At 33.2% G+C, this 20,658-nt stretch overlaps 1 protein-coding gene across 5 annotated transcripts in view; it reads left to right on the forward strand.

Moving 5' to 3' along the window:
- CysRS-m (cysteine--tRNA ligase-like protein, mitochondrial) overlaps positions 1 to 20,658 on the forward strand; it is a 185,809-nt gene that overhangs the window by 59,754 nt on the left and 105,397 nt on the right. For all 5 annotated transcript variants that reach the window (XR_015042169.1, XM_035370666.2, XM_035370667.2 and 2 more), the window contains exon 7: positions 17,764 to 17,897. Coding sequence is in view for 4 of the 5 variants with exons in the window: in XM_035370666.2 (XP_035226557.2) it covers positions 17,764 to 17,897 (134 nt within the window). In the remaining variant the exon portion in view is untranslated. The remainder of the gene's footprint in view (positions 1 to 17,763; positions 17,898 to 20,658) is intronic.

Consider the following 20,658-nt stretch of genomic DNA (forward strand, 5'->3'; position numbering starts at 1 on the left):
GGTCAGAGCGTTGCGCAGCTCAGTCTGCATCTAGCCGTGCTAGTGAGAGGTTCGTGCTGTGCTCCGTTCAGATACTGTGACGGTTTGAAATGTCTGCGTTAATTGAAAATCCCGCGAGCTGCGAGGTGCGCTCAGTAATAAGGTTTCTGACTGCAAAAAACTGTAAACCGATAGAAATCTATCGGCAGCTTCGTGAAGTGTATGGGGACAACATTATCACTGAAGGTGGAGTGCGTCAGTGGGTCATAAGATTTCAAAATGGCCGAACCAATGTTCACGACGAAGATCGAAGTGGGAGACCCAGCATAGTGACCGCCGAACTTCTCGAAAAAGTCGATGCTAAAGTCCGTGAAAATCGAAATTTCACAATAACGGAACTTTCTTTGAGTTTTCCACAAATTTCGCGAAGTTTGTTGCACGAAATCATCAGCGAAAAGCTTGGTTACCACAAGTTTTGTGCAAGATGGATTCCAAAAATCTTGACAGAGGACCACAAAAATCAGCGAATGGCTGCAGCGTTGAACTTTTTGGACGCTTACCATAAGGATGATGACTCTTTACTCGATTGCATCGTTACTGGTGACGAAACATGGGTGAAACATGTGAACTGTGAAACGAAATTGCAATCAATGCAGTGGGGGCACACAAGTTCTCCCCAAAAACCCAAGAAATGCATGCAAACAATGTCGGCAAGGAAGATGATGGCGACTGTTTTTTGGGACAGAAAAGGTGTAATTTTGGTGGACTTCCTGGAAAGAGGCACTACAATAAACTCTCAAAGGTATTGCCAAACTCTCCAAAAACTCAGAAGAGCAATTCAAAACAAGCGCAGAGGAATGTTGAGCTCTAAGATCTTGTTGATTCACGACAACGCCCGGCCCCACATGGCAAATGTCACTTGTAAAGTTCTTGAATCTTTTAAGTGGGAGTTGTTTCCTCATCCGCCGTACAGTCCCGACCTGGCACCGAGCGACTTCCACCTATTCCCAGCAATGAAGAAGTGGCTGGCTATGCAGCGTTTTGATGACGACGCACAGCTGCAAGAAGAGGTAACGAAGTGGTTGAAGGCGCAGGCGGCCGAATTTTTCGACGAAGGAATTTCCAAGCTCGTACATCGCTACAATAAATGCCTTAATTTGTATGGTGACTATGTAGAAAAGTAGTATTTGAGTGTGGCTTTCATCTGTATATAATAAAATTTGTTTCCTATACTTTGTTTATTTTTTTATTCCAAAACGTAATCTACTTTCTGGATAGCCCTCGTATTTCCAATAGTAGTCATGTATTTAGTTTTATCTTAGTTAAATAAGGCCCACTGGTTTAGCTTCCCTCTCAATAGTTTCAAACGTTTTTATTAGGTATCTTTTGCTTCTGTCCACTAGTGCTCTATCATCTGCAAATGCTAGTGCATGAATACTGCTCCTACTATATACTCCAGACTTCCTGATAATTCTCTCAAATGCAATCTTAAATAAAAGGCATGAGAGGGCATTAGGGTGTTTCATTTCGTAAGGCAAAAAATAAAATGTAAATTTTTTGCATCCTTACTCCTCGAGTCTCGGTGAAAGATATATATGCCAAATTTTAAGAAGATTGGGTAATATTTAGAGGTTGTGCAATTTGATCAGTTTTATAAAAGTAAGCAAAAATTATGATTTTTCAATGTTTATTACTTTCATTTGGGAAAACTAAAACTTAAAATGATATTAAAACTAGACACTAAGATTAATAGGTAGTATGATAGGCAAAACATCTGTTGTTCATCCCTGATCGATTTGTTAAACTTTTTTATCAGAGCTACTCCTCTTTCTGCAGTATCACTGACTACCTTAAGAGCATTCACATGGTTTCTTAGAGAACCACTGGAATACCCTGTTATGTCATGGATCCCAAAAAATTCAAAGAACATCTTTGTTTTATTAGTAAAAAAATGGCTGAGGTCTTTTACTTCTGAACCTAGGTTTTTAACTCTCTAATAATTTAATTTCCTTTTTCTTTGCAGGTTTGGTTTCTATGTTTTTGTCATATTTTTCTTACAGCCTTTATTTATTTCCTTCTAGCCTGAGTAATATGTTCATCCAAAAATGCCTATCCTATGTTTGTTTCTGACAAATACCAAAGGTGTCTCTCAGCAACTGTGAAAGCACTTTTTTGATGTCTGCAAGTGCATAAGCACTCAGAAGCTGTAGTATATCCAAATCATTCTTTAGAGCCCATCTATATACAGTTGCCTTGTGCCAAAAGTAAACATATATGAGGCTGACTAATGTGCAACCTGTTTTGTTATTTCCAATTTTTGTTGAGGAATATTCAACTGTTAGTGAAGAGGACAATTTTAAGTGCATATGTTGCCTCTGCCATTCATCTTGCTTGATGCAGAGCTTCTGGGATCCTAAAAATGAAATTGTTTTGAGACTAACCTCCTAGGAGAGAGAGTTATAATAATTCTTTGTAGTCTTCTCTTGGATGATGTTCATCTTTTAGGATTTTTTGGATGTAGTTAATCAGTTTCTATCGCTGTTCTTCTAGAAAGCCTTGAATGGAACTTTCTTCATCCAGCATTGTCATATATGATGTCTTATCAAGTGAAGCTCACAGACTTTGGAACTTCCAAATCATCTGGATGTCAGGACCACTTACTTGATGGTATGCTACAACACCCCTTTCATTATTAGTTCATGGGGTCTGATGATGGCAAACCTTGTTCGAATTCCCTTTTAGTACTGGTATATGCCTCTTGGATCAGTCCTACATTAGATGCTGCAGTGTCAAAAGGCATGCTGATGATATTGTCATGTAGTCCAAATTGAAGAACTTAAAGCCAACTACTTCAGCCATCTGCTCACCAATGCGTTTCAGGGCAACACGTACACAAGTAAATGCTCAAAATCTTAGTCACTAGACCTGCAATTATATCTTCCAAAGTTCTGACATTCACATGGGCAACTCAGGGCAACTGCTTATTATCCCAATGCAAGACCAAATGAGAAGGATTTTCAGAGAGTAACTCTTCGATTTTCTTTGCTATTTTACTTCTGTTGATTGCCTGAGCTCGGTAAATGGTAGTATTGGAAATTAGGAAATTTTTGAGAAATACTTGAGAAGTCTATTAGTACAAAGCATGATCACTAGTTTGAGATAAAGGTGATCAACATATGCAGCCTCTAAATATTATCCAATCTTCTTGAATGTATATCTTTTACATTACTGAGACTTAGGGCATAAGCAAAGTCATATGAAAATCGCATCTTTGGAATAATGAAACACCCTAGAACTAATAATGTTTAACTCTCTTATTGATGAGGAAACCACTAGAAAGGTATCCTTGAATCAGAGCCTTCCAAAAAATCATACTTTTTTTTTTTTTTTTTTTTCAGTTTGATCTATTTTAAGGGAATATCAAAATCATGCATGGCTCTTAATAATTCATTGCTGCCAATGGAATTGTACACCGCTTTGTAGTCAATAAGCAAAGAGATGCATATCAGTATTAAATTCTTGAGATTTCTTCATAATTAATCTAAAGCCAAACATATGGTCCACAGTGGATTTACCTGTACAGAATCCACATTAATAGTCACCAACAATTATATTTACATAAGGAAAACTCTTGTATAGTAATTTGGAGAAAGCTTTGTAGCAGTTGCACAGTAAACTTCTCCCTCTTTACAAGCTTTTTTAGTCTCCTTTTAGATTGGACACACAATGTATAAGAGCCAATTCTCTGGCATCTTCTCACTCAAACATTCTGAATGGTTCTATCAGAGAATTCCATACCTCTTGGCCCTCTATATTTTAGAAGCTCTACCTACCTATATGAGATCGATTCCAGGTGCTTTGTAGTTTCTAAGCTCCTTGAAAGCAGTTACTATTTCCTGCAAACTTGGTGGTGCCAATTTCTTGGAATTGGCCAAGATTTCTTTCTGTAAAATGTCAAAAGAATTAAAATTTTCTCTACCCTTTAATAAGTCCTCAAATTGCTCGACCCATCTTTCCAAAATCAGAAAATTCTCACTAAGGATATCATTTGTTTTATTTCTACAAAAATTGATTCTGGGTTTAAAGTTTCTTCGACAGTAGCTGAGCTCCAAATAAGTTGCTCACATTCATTGGTCTTCTTCAGGTGTTCAATATCCTTAAATCTATTTTTCTCAAAAACTGTACTCTTAGTCCTAAGAATCTTTTTTTCATTTTTCTCTGCCTCACGGTATTCCTCTGCCATATTTCTAGTACTGTGTTGCAATGTTCTTTTGTATGCGGCAAGTTTTTGTTCATTTGTGACAGTACATTCGTCATCAAATCACACTACTCTTCCCTTGAGCTCTGTGGCCCAAAATTACACCTGCACTATTGGATACTGTTGTTCTAAACCTAAGCAATAAGTCTTCAAGATCAGGGATGTCTGTTTTTGCTTCTGAAATACTCCTCTTCAATGTCTCTCTGTAAGTTGTAGTCATTTCTTCCTCTTTAACCCCTTACTCACTGTGCCCGTGTCTCGTACGAGCAACCAATACGAATAAATTTTGTTGCGCTCGTATCTCACATGGGCTCTGCTTTCCCAATAAAAAGGTCAAGGAATACCAATTTTTATTATGCCCGTATCAATTTTATTTACTCAGGTGGCAGCACAATACTTGTAAGTTGATTAGATAACAGTAGTATATAGATTCAGAATATTTTTTCCATTACAACATATTTTGAAAGGATTCAATTTCAGTGTTCATCGCTTTTTCGTGTTTAATGTTTGTAAAATGTGTAGTTCAAGTGAATTTAGAATGAAAGCAGATTTCAAGAGGATTAAATTTTCAAGAGGATTTAAGTCTTGAAGAATCGGGAAGTGATTCAGAAGGCAGCTTTTTTTTCAGATGCTTTTGATTCTGAACATAGTGACGATCTTGCACAACTTTTACAAGGGTACCAATGGAACCAAATTATATCGGATGTCCCAGATGTTTGTCCTCCACGTTTTCAGTTCAAATTGTTGCCTGAAGTGAATATTTCATTTCAAGCCAGTGTAGGCATTTTACAATATTATGAACATTTTATAAATGATGAAATAGTTGATGTAATTGTAAAAGAGACTAATCATTATGCTGAGCAATCAGGTAATGTTATCAGGAAAAGGAAACTGAAAAGTAGAAGAGAATGGAAACCCGTATCAGAACATGAAATCCATTTGTTTCTTCCACTTTCAGTTTTACAAGGTATTGTAAAAAAAGCTAAAGAAAGTATGCATTGGACTAAGTAAACATCAGTAGAAACTCCTTTTCTCCATAAGATAATGTCATATAATCAATACTGTGAAATAAAAAAATTCTTGTATTTTGTGAACAATTATTCTTATGATCCAAAAACTCATCCTAACCCAAAACTCTACAAAATTTGGCCTATCTGCGAGCATCTGACTAAAGTACATCAAGAAACAATTACTCCAGAAAGAGATATTACCATAGATGAAACGCTGATGTTGTACAAAGGACGTTTATCCTGGCACCAATATATACCCTTGAAAAAAGCAAAATTTGGTATCAAAACATACGTGCTAAGCGAATCTAGCTCTGATTATATATGGTCATTTATCATATATACCAGAAAAGGTACTTTGTTTCATTCTAAATTCCGATCTCTCTCGGTACCTTCACAAGTTGTTATGACTCTGATGATGCCATTATTGAAACAAGGTTACTGCATCACCTTAGATAATTATTATACTTTACCAGAATTATGTGATATCCTTTTGACTTATCAAGCAGATGTGGTTGGAACTGTTAGACAAAACAAGAAAGATTTACCTTTAGCATTCAAAAGTAAAAAAATTAAAAACTTACAAAGTTATATCATTTAGACGCAGCAAAATCCTCACTCTCAAATGGAAGGACAAAAAGGAAACAACGTTATCATCTTTTCATGATTCTGAAGCTGTCGAAGTAATGATCCAAAGTAAAAAACTGAAAACAAAACCAAAGGTAGTAATTGACTACAATAAAACAATGGGAGGTGTGGATCTTGTAGATCAGTATCTTTCTAGTTATCAAGTAGCAAGAAACGGTGGAAAAAAATATTATAGAAAAATATTCTTTCACTTTTTAGACCAAGCTGTTTTCAACGCTTTTCAAGTTTATAAAAAAGTAGGTGGAAAAAAGTCACATCTAAAGTTTAGACTGGATTTAATCGATGAAATAATTGACAAATACCATACTTTTATCAGTTTTTCAAGACGATGTCATCCATCGAGTGAAACGCCATCAAATCATTTATTTGAATGACATTTTTTGGAAACTATACCACCTACAGAAAAAGAAAGAAATTCGTTTCAGAGAATGTAAAGTGTGTTCATCAAAGAAAAATGCAAATGGAAAACTAATTAGGAGAGAAACGAGGTATTATTGTAAAGATTGCAATGTAGGACTGTGCATACCATGTTTCAAACTTTACCATACCCAGAAAAATTATTAATTTTTGAAAAAAATATTACAGCTATTATTGATGTTGAATAAAAGCCTCACCATTTGCAGATAATAGTGTGCGTTATTTAAATGCACGTGATTTTTCTCTCTCCAAAATTTACATGTAATCTAAATGCCTATATTAAAGCATTTCACTTGGGTAAAAGAGGAAAGCCAAATATAAAATAAAACAAAGTAAGTTAATAAAAAATTTTCCATATTTAAAAAAACTGTTAAATTTAACGAAAAATATAGTGTTTTTATGTGAATTTATTTAAAATTTCATAAGCATTAAAAAGCATTCATAAAAAAAAAATGATGATTTTTGAATAAATTTTGTCAAGATTTCGCAATGAGTAAGGGGTTAAATTTCTTAAAATCTAACCTTTGTAGTTTCGTAAGTCATTCTTTGTTAGCACTGGAGATTTTTCTCTTATTCTGGCTAGAACTAAAAAGTGATGGAAATCCATATTAGCTGCTCTAAAAGTTCTAACATTAATCAAGTTTGTGAAATGCCTAATATCAATAAGAACGGGATCAGTTTGATTAAAAGTTGCTCCATCTGGTGCCTTTCAGTTATATTTGTACATATTTTTATGCTCAAAGCAGGTACTGTTAGTCACTAGGTCATATGCAATAGAAAACACAGCAAGGCAGATTCCATTATCACTAGATTTATCATGTGCACTATGCATATCAATGTTGGGGCTAAAGTCATCCTTCTTACTCACTTTAGCATTCAGATCACCAAGTAAAAGTTTAATATCATTAAGTGGACAGCTCCTAAAACATTCTGAGAGCTCTTCATAAAATATATCTTTCTCTTCATCTTCTGTTCCTCAGTAGGGGCATGTGTTAATAATACTATAATTGAAAAATCTACCCCCCTCCCAATGCCTAACTTGCATAACCTCTGCATTATAGCCTTAAAATCCAAAATTAAATGTTTTATTCTCCTAGTTACCAAGACACCCGTTCCCTCTGTGTGCTTTTTATTATGACAGCTGTAGTCTATAAGATTTCTTGTCAGCTATACCCTGCCAAGCCCACCTCAATTTCTGGACTGTTGCAGTATCTACCTTTGTACCTAACAAGTTCCTGTATAAGCTCCTGCAGGGCCATAGAATGATAGAGGACATTCCACAAGCTAAAAATTAAGTGCTTAATCCTTTTTCAAGTTTGTCTATGAGAAGGGTACTGGTTATTCACTAGTTGAGACTTCAAAACAGGATTTTTTTCCCTCCAGGAATGGGGATGTTCTATAGGACTAGTCCCCTGATATAATCCCCAGGGGCAGTATTTCCAGCTATTAGATGCTGGGTTCCCATTGTAGTTGCCTCTTACAACATGCATGAGCTACATTTGGGACTTTTCTTTCACACTTGCTCATCATACGGGCAAGGGCCTTATCATAGATGTCATAAATTTGAACACTTAATTACACAGTCTAAAGAAAATTGAAATAAAAATCAGAAGTTTAAAACAGATGATAAAATAGTAAAAAATTATGTTTTGACAACAGATAATTTTAATTGAATTGCAGATACAGCCGATACAACTCACTTCTTCAGTAACAGAAATTTAAAGATATATTTTGAAGAAATGAGTGATATATGTGTATCTCTAGCCGTAAGAAATTTTCGAAGTAATGTATTAAGGAAAGATACTGTCGGATTTGCAGTAAAAGTAGTAAATTGAATAAATTGGTTTGAATTCCACTATAGGTTGTATTTAAAAAAAAAAAAAAAAAAAAAAAAAAAAATCCGTATCTAAAGTATCCAAATCTAAAAAAAAAATTTACTATTGGTAGCAATGTCTGAAAAAGCAAGTGCCCAATTGTAGGTCCAAATGGTGAAATGTGAATATACTTCAATAACTTGGATAGATTGTATTACGTGAAATGGTATGACAGACTGTCATGTAAAAATCAGTCATATAAATGTAAGTAACAGAGAAAAGGAAGCTGGCCACAATATGGAAGTTAAATTAGTAGATGATGTGACGTTATGGTATCAAAGATATTGTCACATAAATTTTGATTATATTCAGAATGCTAGTAAAAATGAAAATTTGAAAGGATTACCCAAAACTGAAAAACCAGTGGAGAAACGTAAACCTTTGTGCTAAATCTAGTAGAATATCTTTTAAACCTGTTCCAAAAACATCCAATAAATAAACCATTGCAGTTGGTTTATTTAGATGTTTGTGGCTTGCTCCCAGTTCCATTTTAAAGATGGGAGTAAATATTTCCTTACTGTCATAGATGACTGTAGTAGATTAGTAATTGTATATTCTATGAAAAATAAAAATTAATGCTTCAGTAACTTTAGAAACTATCATTGGCAAATTAAAAAATGGATGGTTAGAAAATTAATTAGTACAGTACAAAGTCTGTAATCCGGACGTCTATTATCCTGACCTCAAAGTCACAAACTTATTTTTTTTATGCTTTACGCACGCCGATTTTAATGTTTACACATGAGCGTTTATCACAAAAAATGAAGCAACTTAAACATGTGTGTAGTGTTTCATCTCAATGTACTCCAATATAATTTAAATCAATTTCCTCGTCATTATAAATATCACGAATACACATCAAATAGTTTTATGGTTGCAATTTTCTAATTTTGACTATGCATAATGTATGCTTTACGCATGCACGTTAAAAGAAATGTTTAATAAAGTAAACAAATAAATATTAAGCTTTTTTTTTTTTTTTTTTTTTTTGTAAATTTCGATACCCTTTAGATCATAATTGCTCTTTATTTCATAAATGATGGTTTCATATTTTTAATTGTGTAATTTCTGCATGCCATCTTACCAGATTTAAATTGATGATCTTAAATCCGGAATCATCGAAGTCCGGATTATGGACTTTGTACTGTATATGTATCAGTAACGGTAGTGAATTCTGTAACAGGCAATTCTCAACCGAAAATGGAATTAGTATTGAATGTACAAATGCTTACACCTCAGAAGAGAACAGTGTATGTAAATGTTTTAACCAAATGGCATTGAATGCAGTTAAAGCAGTGGTATTGAACCTATTTTGGTGGTGGGGCACACAAGGCAGTTTCAGAAAGCGAAGCAGGCACTGTATAACATTTCTGTCCCGTGTGATATTCAGGCCATCCTGTCACGATATTATCATGTTACTAGTTAATGCTAGCCCGTAAGAAAAAAACATGCCCTCATAAAGAAGATCGAAAAAATGAATTGAGATAGAAACAAAATATACATTTCATGCACAAAGTTTTTATTACTTACAATATAGCCGTGTCTCTTCTGTTTATGATGTTGCACTTAATGCGATTTTTGACACTGAATTTCGTCCACCAACATATGTACGTTAGGTTCATACTCTGAGGTTCCTGCATGCAAGCAATTGTCTAGATGCGAATCATTGAGCCTGCTCTGGTTCTCCGACTTGATAATGTTCACAGTTGACTTGATAATGCTCATTGTAAAGTTTGCAAATTAACTAACTGCATGCAAGATCTATTGGTCAGAGCACTGTCCTTTTTATCATTTTCTATCCCATTAATGTCTGTAGAATTATTTCCTTGAGAATCATCATTAAAAGTATGACACATTATTGCAAAAAGAGCTTTACTGCAGATGGAACATTTGACTTTGGCTTTACACAAATGAGAAATATGTTTCGGTTTCAAGCATTTAAAACAACCTCCGTTGTTTATTAATTTTCACTTTCTTGCCGCTAAGGTTAAACGAATTGCATTCAGGCATTCTGAACTTTGATGATCTGAATCACAAAATATGTAGTTTTGAATGTTTATAATTTCGATTCTCATCCCTAGGCAATAATTGTGACACAGATGCTACATCTGGTGTCCGTTTATTATGCCAAATTGACAGCTTGCTTTTATGTTTTTTTTGTCGGGGGAGGGAGGAGAGATTATCGGCACCACTTGTTTTGATTGTAAAGCAGTTTTTTCTTCTGCAGTTAATTGCTGAGAAATAAATCCTATTAGATTGTGTAAATCATATTTTAAACTTTCCCTTTCTTGTTTATTATATTCAAGGATTAAATCAGAAATGGGACTTAAAGAGAATTGGACATAGAATACTTCTATAAGTGTCAGATGCAACATTTAATGCTTCTAAACTGTGTATGTGAGTCTGACAGCGATCAAATAATTTTTTAAACGCTTTAATTTCTTTAGAATTTCTGAAAATTTTAATTTTCAGTAAATTCTCCAGGTGTGTATTAATCAACACGTCTTTACTTCTGAATCTAGCTTGTAGTAAATTAATAGCTGAATCATAATTTTCGGAAGAAAGTGAAAATCCTTTCATTGTACTTTAATGCAGTTCCTCCTAAATGTGCATGCAAATAAATAAATTTATCTACTTTTTCTAAGGATTCTTTTTGTGAATAGCCAGTTCAAAACAGTTCCAAAATGAAAGCCATTGGCTGACATCGTTGTAAAATTTCAGAATAGATATTTTCTGCAATTTAATGCATTCTCATCTGTATTTTTCTAATGTTTGAGAAGATAATTGAGAATTACATAGATTTGTATCATTTACGGTAGAGTTTTGGTTTAACAACTGAATCCATTTTTTGGCTGTAAATTTCCATAGCAGAATCCTTTCACGATATTCATCTGTAGTTTGAATCTCTTCATCTAATACTTCTGGTTTCAAAAATCTTTCGATTTCAGAATCAGCTATCTTAAGAGATTCAAACTTATTATTCAACAGCTCTAAATCTTCTTCTAGCAAATTTATATCAATAGAAGACTTATCTAGTTCTAATTCTATTTTCTTAAGAATTCTGGTAATAGACATTCTCAAACCACCTCTCTTTTTCTTTAGTTTAGTAATATCTTGTAACGACATGTTTACTGAATCAAAACATATAATATACATATGTGTTTGTAATAGATTGAATGCATAAGTCCGATAAAAGGTTAATAAAATTTATTCTTATCAAAAGAAATATAACAAAATGGTGGAATTTTCATCAGAGATATCCATACAGTTGTTCAAAATATCATGCAATATAATCAGTAATTATACTTTAAACTACTAAAAACAATAAATAGAATACGACGCTATGCAAAGAAAAAGCTAATCCGATCTCACGTTGAACTCGCAAATAATAACAACAGCAGCTAACTAAACAACTACTGAGATGAGATGTTCTCTCTCTGGCTTTTTATAGCTTTAAATCGGTCGCGAGAGATTCTTGTAATTTCTGCTTCTCGAGATTTCTGGAAAGCAAAAGAGTAGAATTATGGTTACAGCTAACACAGCAGTCAATTGCATATATTCAGTTTAAATATAAATTACGAGATATCTATTTATTAAATGTAAAATGCATGTGCTCGTGTATTTTTACTTTTCCGGTAGAGCTTTCTCTTAAACTATGTCTCGTGCTGCATTGCACGGGGAAATAAAATAATTTTAATTATAATTCTACTAAAAATATCTAACTAAATAAATTATTCATAAGAATATAAAATCTTATGAATCCAATAAGAATGCCTTTCAAGTTCAAAATACATAAAATCAATAATATTATCTTCTCTTAATTCAATCTCATCACAACAGGAGATGCCAAAAAATGTGTGATGTTAATCTCAAGACTAAACATTCTAAAAATAAAGACTTACCTTTTTTGAAGATCTTTCTTTGTTCTAATCCAAAATAATCTGGGAATAATTTATTATTAATTGAAGATAATCACTATGCATCACAAAAGAAGGCACTTCTATAATATAATATATTTTGACACACATATTACCAACTAGAGAAGGAGTATTAGAAGAGAAAAATTTATGAATTGCATCTTTCATTCATGCGTCCATTACTAGTTCTAAAGTTCTGTTTTTAGTTTGGCCACATGGATGTGTAAATTACGTGGTATTTGGTAGAGAAAAATTTATGAGTTGCATCTTTCATTCATGCATCTATTACTAGCTCTATAGTTCTGTTTTTAGTTTGGCCGTATGGATGCGCAAATTACGTGGTAATTGGTAAGAGTTTTAATGGTGAGAGTTTTAACAATATGTTTTCGCTTTGTCTATGGCATATCGCCAAATGGGCAATTTCGTTCCAAATCTAGCATTCCCAGCCCTTCTTTGCGGAGAAGCTATCTCATCGCAGTTGAGCATTTTGCAACACTGCCCCCTCCCAAGGACTGCACTTTCTGGTTAGTACAATGCTTGGTCAGAAGCCAAATTCAGTACAAATAAACAAAACAATCAAAAAGGTAAATAAAAACAAAAGAAACAAATGTTTACAGTATTTACAAATAACTACATACAAATAATATACACAAATTAACTACATAACAATTTTAAATTAAAGTTCAGAATGAATTTCAGGCTTTTTATCAAGTTATACCCTGGTTAATTACTTTTTCACTGCCATTCTCAGTTGTATTTCTGTTTTGCATATCACAGTAGGTAGACATGTTTACAGTCATCAAAAAACTACGATAAACAGGCTGAAACAATCTGCAACACATCTGAACAATCTAAAGTCCTTTCAGGTTTCTTATCCACAGGAAGATCTGAAACAGTTTGCTCTCCATTCTGTAGTTTATTCGCATTATGTGTACAGTTCACCTCAGTATTTTTAGCAGTTGATACATGCTTATTTTCCTCTACTTCCTGAAAACCAGTTCTGATTTTTGCATTAGAGTTATAAAAAGAATCTGATTTTTTACAAACTGAAGTATTCTGTTTTAAAATCAAGTTTGTATCTGTTCAACTTGTATTATGAGACACACAGTTTGTGAAGTGGGTGTATTTTTTTGCAATACTAGAACCGTGTGCTTAAGCTGTATATCAGCTTCTTCTATCTCTGCATCACATGAATTTTCAGGTGGTTCAGTACTTGCTGTGACTTCGTAACCTCACTATCAGTTTCTAGCAACTTAATAGTCGCATTTTCACTTTCTTCCATCTCTACTTCAGGCACTTGAAAACCAGGAACTTTATTTCCATGAATTATTTCTTCATCTTTTTTCAGATGCTTTACTAGGCACTTCTTTTATTTCTTCATCTTTACAAATAATCATTTTCACTTCAGCCACTTGAGAATCAAAAGTTTTTTTCTCCATCTTTCATTTCTTCATTTTTTTGTTCTCCTTCTTAGGTCTTTTAAAGTGTTTCATCCTTCATTTCTTTAATCTTTCTCAGACACTTCACCAGCTACATCATTCATTTCTTCATTCTTTGATTCTTCAGCTGCCAATACTGTCATTTTCACATCTTCTATTTTGGCTTCAGTATCCTTTCTAAGCTCCACAATGTTGATTGTAATCTTGTTTTGCTCCACTTTCATCTGTTATAGCTGAGAATTTCACTGTAATATATTCAGCTCTTTTGGCTGGAAGGGGGGGGGAGTAAATTTTGATTCTCTTGATATTATAAATGCTTCATTATTTCATAAACAACTATTTCAGATTTTTCATCTTATAATTTCTATATCCCATTTTAGTAGATTTAAACTGATGATCTAAAACCCAAAAAATTCCGAAGTCTGGAATCACTGAAATCCTACTGGATCTCAGACTTGGTACTGTATCGAGTACTTCAAAACATTTTCCCTGTCTAATGTTCTGTATAAAAGTTAATCAAATATTAAAGCATGTCTTTTAATTGCAATAGAAAATTTTAATGTACAGCCATCAGATATCAATATTTGAAGGTACACAGAATATTAGTTTTCCTTAAATATAATAGAGTCAACTTTTAGCATATATTAAGTATGTCAATTCACTCAAGATCCATCATTTTTGGCTCTAACACTGATTGTGCATTAATAAAAAAATTATCATTGTACTCTAAGTTTGGATAGTAAGCTGTATCTGTTTGACCATGATACTGAAACATGCCTTATTCCTTTGAAATTTTCTTCTCCAGTACCATTTGTGGGCTGTTAACTGCTGAGGCTACAGTTCACACCTCATATAAATCAAGTGAAATAAATATCAGTTCTGAGAACAACTTAGCTGGTGCCAAAAATGGCACCTTAGATAGTGGCCTAATTTGCTTGCGTTTAAAGCTGCAATCCTGCTTAAATTAGAGATAGCAATTTTGGTATTGTTATGTTGGTTGCTCTAAACTTTGCACAGAAGTAGAAGCTGTGTGAGATTGTTGCAAAAGGCTGACACTAGCCATTTGAGAGAGTTAGAATCCAGTTGCTACAAAGAAATTTTAGATTTTATTCCAGCTGTGTATTAAATCAAAGATTTGGTGTCGAGTTTATACAAATGCAGAGTTTTAATATGCTTTGCATTCTGAATTAGATTGGGGGGGGGGAACAACTTATTTCTGCTGTTAATGCCAAAATGAAAACTGAGAATGTAGCACTAAAGAAGTGTAAATAAGTATCAAATAATATTTAATCAAGTTTGTTTTAGAAATTTGAATCAAATTCAAATTTCTAAAACTGTAAAAACTTAAGCTAAATCAAATCTATAATTCATGCATGATAATACCTGTTTTTTAATTTGAAAATTTCCTCATCCTCATGTTAAAAATTTTGATTTCACATTCTTGGTGCATATAAAAGGTAAATGATTTTTAATTTTTTTTTCATCCAGTATTCCTCTTTTCTTTTTGAAAAGTATTTATTTTCTATTTTATAAAAAAAATTAAGTTAAGTTTTGAGTCTGACAAAATATGATATTTTATTTTAAAATTCAGAAAAACTTTTAATAGTTTAAATGAAAATGTTTATTTTCTAACGTAAAACTCCATATTCAAATGCTTGCAGTTCCAGTTTTGTAATGGTATTTTTAAACATTCTTTGAAAATTCTTGAATTTTCTTTATGTGCTACTCTGAACTACTGTTGTTATTAAAACAGGCTTCTGGGCCTGAAAAACAAAAAGTATTTATCACTGTCACACAATTCAACACATTTTGAATATATAGCAGTTTCAGCTACAGCTTGATGTACAATTGTTCTTGTGAAACATCTCTGTTACCTTTCTATACAGTCCTGAAATAAAAGTAGCATTCAGTGTTACTTTGGCATAGGTCATTAATCCATCCTCAATTCTTGGACTTTTACCAAACTAGATATATGCCAGACAAACCTGTCCAATAAGATATAAAGGGCAAATAATTTGTTCTTATTAAAAAAAACTCCGTTGTTATTATTATAATACTATCTAGCATTAAAATAAAAACAGAATAGGGGAAATACATACAGTCAAAAGTCGTTAATCCGGACTCATCAGGACTTCGGCGATTCCGGATTATCGATTTTTCCGGATTATACATCATCAGTTTAAGTCTGGTAAGATGGCATGCAAAAATTATAAAATTAAAAATATGAAACCGTAATTTATGAAATAAAGAACAATTATGATCTAAGGGTATCAAAATTTACAAAAAAAAAAAAAAAAAAAAAAAAAAAAAAAGAAGCTTTTGTTTTTACTTTATTAAATAACTCGTATCTTTCAATGCAAGTTGTTTAAGTTGCTTCGTTTTATGTGATAATACTTTCTCTTTAATTCTATAAACAGTCATAATTTCTTGTTCAGTTACAAAGTTACGCTGTTCAAGTCCCGTTAATTGCTGTGCCGAGAATACCAACTAACTTGTCAATCGAAATTTTTTTGTTTTCAATAACCTCTGTGTCACTTTTTTCACTATCAGAAGCAAATTATAATGATGAGGAATTTGATTTAAATCATATCGAAGACGGAGTACATCGAGATGAAATACTGCATTTAGTAAGGAATTATAAGCCAAATAAAATAAAAACATCTGCCTTGAAGATAAGGATAGTGCTGACAGATCAACTTCCAATTCATTGCGCGCCGTGGCGTTTACCCCCCCCCCTACCCGTAGAGCAGCGTGAAATTGATAAACAGATTTCGGAATGGTTAGAGAAACGAAGGATATGCCTTTATCCATTTTTTGCAGCAATTCCACTTTTTGTTTAGTGGACTTCGAAACATACTTTCGCTTTTTAGATCCTTTACATATTAGTAAATATATATCGGAAATTCTATTTGACATAATCAAAAGTTCAAGCTTACTTTTATAAAATTGCTCTAACAGTCTGCAAAAAATAATAAGCCGGATCCAATTCGAAGATTAAGGAACAATGCAATCTGCAACATTAACTGAATTAGATAATTTTAGCTTAGTTTATACCATCCATTATACATTAATACATGCGCATGGGTAAACGTATTATGCGCATGCGCACACGCATATTCGCAGCTGTGTTGACGCATGCGCAGAAAGTTTGTAGCTTTGAGGTCCGGATTATAGATCATTCCGGATTATGGGTGTCCGAATTAACTACTTATGACTGCACTGTGCATAAATGAAAATTTACCAAATTTATTTATCTTTTCTGTCTCTTTTCTTCAATCGGGTCCTTACTCGGACTTTGTTGAGGTTCATCAGGTCATCAAAAATTTGTCTGAAAAACATTGCTTCTGCCTTTTGGAAATGTGCCATTGTTTGGTCATTGCAGACAATGCAGTTATGGCTTATTTGACAGCTATTTTACTGTTATCTAGATCAAAAACAATTTCTCATTATGCTCTAATGTCACTGATCTTTGTTTGGTAATTGAATTCACTCCTTTTGCCAATTTGCATCTTTGTTTTTCACAGTCTTAGGTATTGTTGTTCTTGGCATATGGTATGCGAAAGCTTAATTTCGAACATGCAGGGCCATCTTCATATTTTTCAACAATTTTTGTTTTCACTTCTATGTTGGTTCTAACCATTTTTGTCATTTCTTCACTCTCCTTGCTAATTTTCTTGAAACTCATTATAAACAAATTTACAAAAATTCTAGATAAAAGGAACACAAAGGCATGTGAAAATTCAGTTGTTTATAATGCTGGTTCTTTCCTTAATAGTAGCAGTAGGAGTATTGATGCTCATAGCATTGTATCAAAAGAGGTAAACAAGTATAGTGTGTGCAGTTGGACTCATTGAACTTGAATCATATTCCAAACAAATATCATATACCAAACAAAACTTTCCCCATCTAAATAGGGAGCATATCAAGTTGGACAAGTTGTATTTCAGAGAAGATGTATACTCAGGTACTACTGTATTTTCATATCAATAGGTGAATTTCTGGTAATTTTTAAATTTTTAATTTATTATGATAAATGAAGAAAATATAGTTTTATTCTGATACTTTTATGAAGCTATCTAATAGATTAATTTCTTGCTTGATTTTTAAAGAAACATTTTTTTAAATTTAAATATTTTAATTCTGTAATTCTTATAACAGTATTGATAGAAATGTGTATTTTTTTTTTTTTTTAATTTTTAATTTTTATTTTTTTTTATTTTTTAGTCATATCTTTGGATCTCAACTTGATCTACACTCTGGAGGCTATGATCTTCTATTTCCTCATCATGCTAATGAAAAATCACAGTCTGAAGCATTTCATGGTTGTTCTCAGTGGGTCAACTACTGGATGCACTCAGGTTTTCTTTCTAGTTTTATGTACATTATTGTTAACCCATAGCGTCAAATTACTGATTATTTGAAAAACTTAAAATTTTTACTTGGATTGTCTGTAATGTTTTACTCAAATTTGCTGAAACATATAAGACTATTGAAGCACACATAGAATTATAATATTTATGTAAAATATTATTTAATTTTTGTACGTGATTTGTTGTCTTCATAAAAATGCCTGTAATAACCCATTTTTTATGCAAAAAGTAATGATTAAGCAGGAGCATATCCTAATTTTTCATGAAGGGCATGCTGCTGAACACCAAATTTTCAAAAAAATATGATAATGAATTCAAGATTAATTACATGTATTTGAAAGTTGGCTATAGTATTGGCATATTAATATAGTGTTAAATATCATGTAACATGCAAAATCATGAAATGCACATATTCACCAAATGTAAGGTTATAGTTCAACTTTGCTTGATTTATGTAAATTGCACTCTAATATATTTCCAAACCTAATCAGTAAATCAATTATATAAATCCATTGTTAATTCATCTTAGTGCCAGATAAAAAGTTAAATACTGGAATAGTTAATGCTAGTATTGGTAAAATCAGTGACTCGCATTTATGTTACGAATTCCCCTGGGTTTATTTATACATGGAAGAAATTTATTAAAACATTTATTTTCAAACTCAAGGGCTTAAAATTTTGGAAAAACTGGAATTAGAAAATGGAAATTTTTCTGCTTTCAAAAAGTTCGTAAATTATTCATTCAACTTTTCACATGTTTTCTTGACATATTACAGTCTTGCAGTACAGGTTTTACTTTTTCTGCAGTACGTATTCTGTTGGGAGGGGAGGGGGAACTTTTATTTTATTTTATTTTATTTTTTTTTGTGTGTGGACTGGCATTTTGTGACATATGACTGTGCTTTTGATGGAAACAAACTGAGAAATTGCTGTTACCATTATATGCCATTCATATAATTTTTTGACTGCTATTTGTAAAATCATTCGGTACTATTCGGTTTCGAGGGCCGTAAAAAATCGTCAAACTATTGTTGATGCCAATGCTGCCAAAAATAATTGTGGCAAGAAAGGAAGTATAATAGTAAATAACAATCTAAGATTGATGTTTTAATTTAGATGAAAGGTTAATTTCATATAATACTTTTTTATTATTATAATTTATATGAAAAAGACTAAACATGACTGAATGGAAGCATAAGAGTAAATAACTATTTCAGATCATTATTATAATTTATATAAAAATTGCTAAACATAACTGAATGGATGCCTGCATCGCTATTTCGCTGCCAACTTATCGCTAAAGCATAATTTCATCTCGTTGGTTGTTCAAACATAATTTTTTATAATGAATGTGAGGGTGACGTCTTATCATCAAACAGAGATCACACTCACGATTCAAAGTATCATGTTTTATTCCTGAATTATAGAAGAAAAGATAAACGGAATGAGTATGTACAAATGGATTAAATATGTTTAGGAGAGTAATCACACTGGTTCCACTATGGAGATGTAAAAGTCACAGCTGACCACCTACGTGTGGTCACTTTAAATAAGTTCCAAGTCTAATCGCCTACGCGCGACCAGTAAGCGTCTAGTTGTAGCTCTTTTGCAAGCGTTCTGTCAGACCGCTTCTCTCGGACTTCTTGAACCAACTGAAGATCCTGGAACCTGGAGAGTTCCTACAGAGTAATGATAGATAGCGACATCTGGTGCTTTGTTGAGGCACGATTCCCACACAGTCGGCCATCGACAGATGAGGACCTTCAAACACTTGAATACATCTGTAAAACACAAAATAAAAAAATAAAAAATTGAAAAATAGTTTTCAAAATGATCTCAAGTTGCGATGTCATCAGACCAAAGCTTCATGTGGTCTACCGAAGTGGAAGTTGCTTCAGGTCCTTCATGAGATCCTACTTTGGCTACATCATATCGATCATATGGCTTAATCTTGATCACTTTATAAGGTCCTAGGCATTTAGGTCTTAGCTTGAGACCGCCTCCTAACTGGGTTCTTTTAATGGCTACTAGGTCGTTGACTTTGTAGAGTGGAGCGGTTCTACGACGTCGATTGTATTGTCATCAGTTCTCCTCCTGCAGTTTTAAGATATTCGCTTTAGCCTCTTCACGAATAGACTCTTTCTCCTGGATGGTGGAGATCAGGAATTCTTCATCGAGAATTTCTTTAATTCTTTGGTCTGCCTTATTTCTCATTTTCATGCCTGTCATCAGCTCGAAAGGAGTGAATTTCGTTGATCTACTGACGGTGCTGTTGATGATTCTTTGGACGTCAGGCACAAATTTGAACCATTTGGCAGTATCATCTACTGACAGTTTTGCAAGCACTGGGATAAGGGTTCCACTGGGATAAGGGTTGGCTATTGGAACGCCTGTTGTGATTTGTATGTGCTGAATTCCTTCATCTTTACAGTATTCCTCAAAGTCCTTTGAAGTGAAAGCAGATCCCTTGTCAGAGATAATTCTGGAAGGATTTCCGAAGACAGCTTGTTGGATTTTTAGTTTCTGTACAGCTTCTGCCATTGATGTTGTCTTGACTGGGTAAAACCAGACAAATTTTGTAAAAGCATCTACCACTGTGAATATATTTTGGTATCTCTTATCTGTAGATGTCAGGGGTCCTACAAAATCTATGTGATATGTGCTTAACAGAATATTGTCCTTTGGGATTGGGTTCAATAGACCTTCCGCTTTGCCTCGCTTTTTATTACAGAGGATGCACTCGACACAG

The sequence above is a fragment of the Stegodyphus dumicola genome, chromosome 7 (assembly GCF_044657685.1).
Source record: "Stegodyphus dumicola isolate Sdum_Otavi_A_Nest chromosome 7, ASM4465768v1".
Lineage (NCBI taxonomy): Eukaryota > Metazoa > Arthropoda > Arachnida > Araneae > Eresidae > Stegodyphus > Stegodyphus dumicola.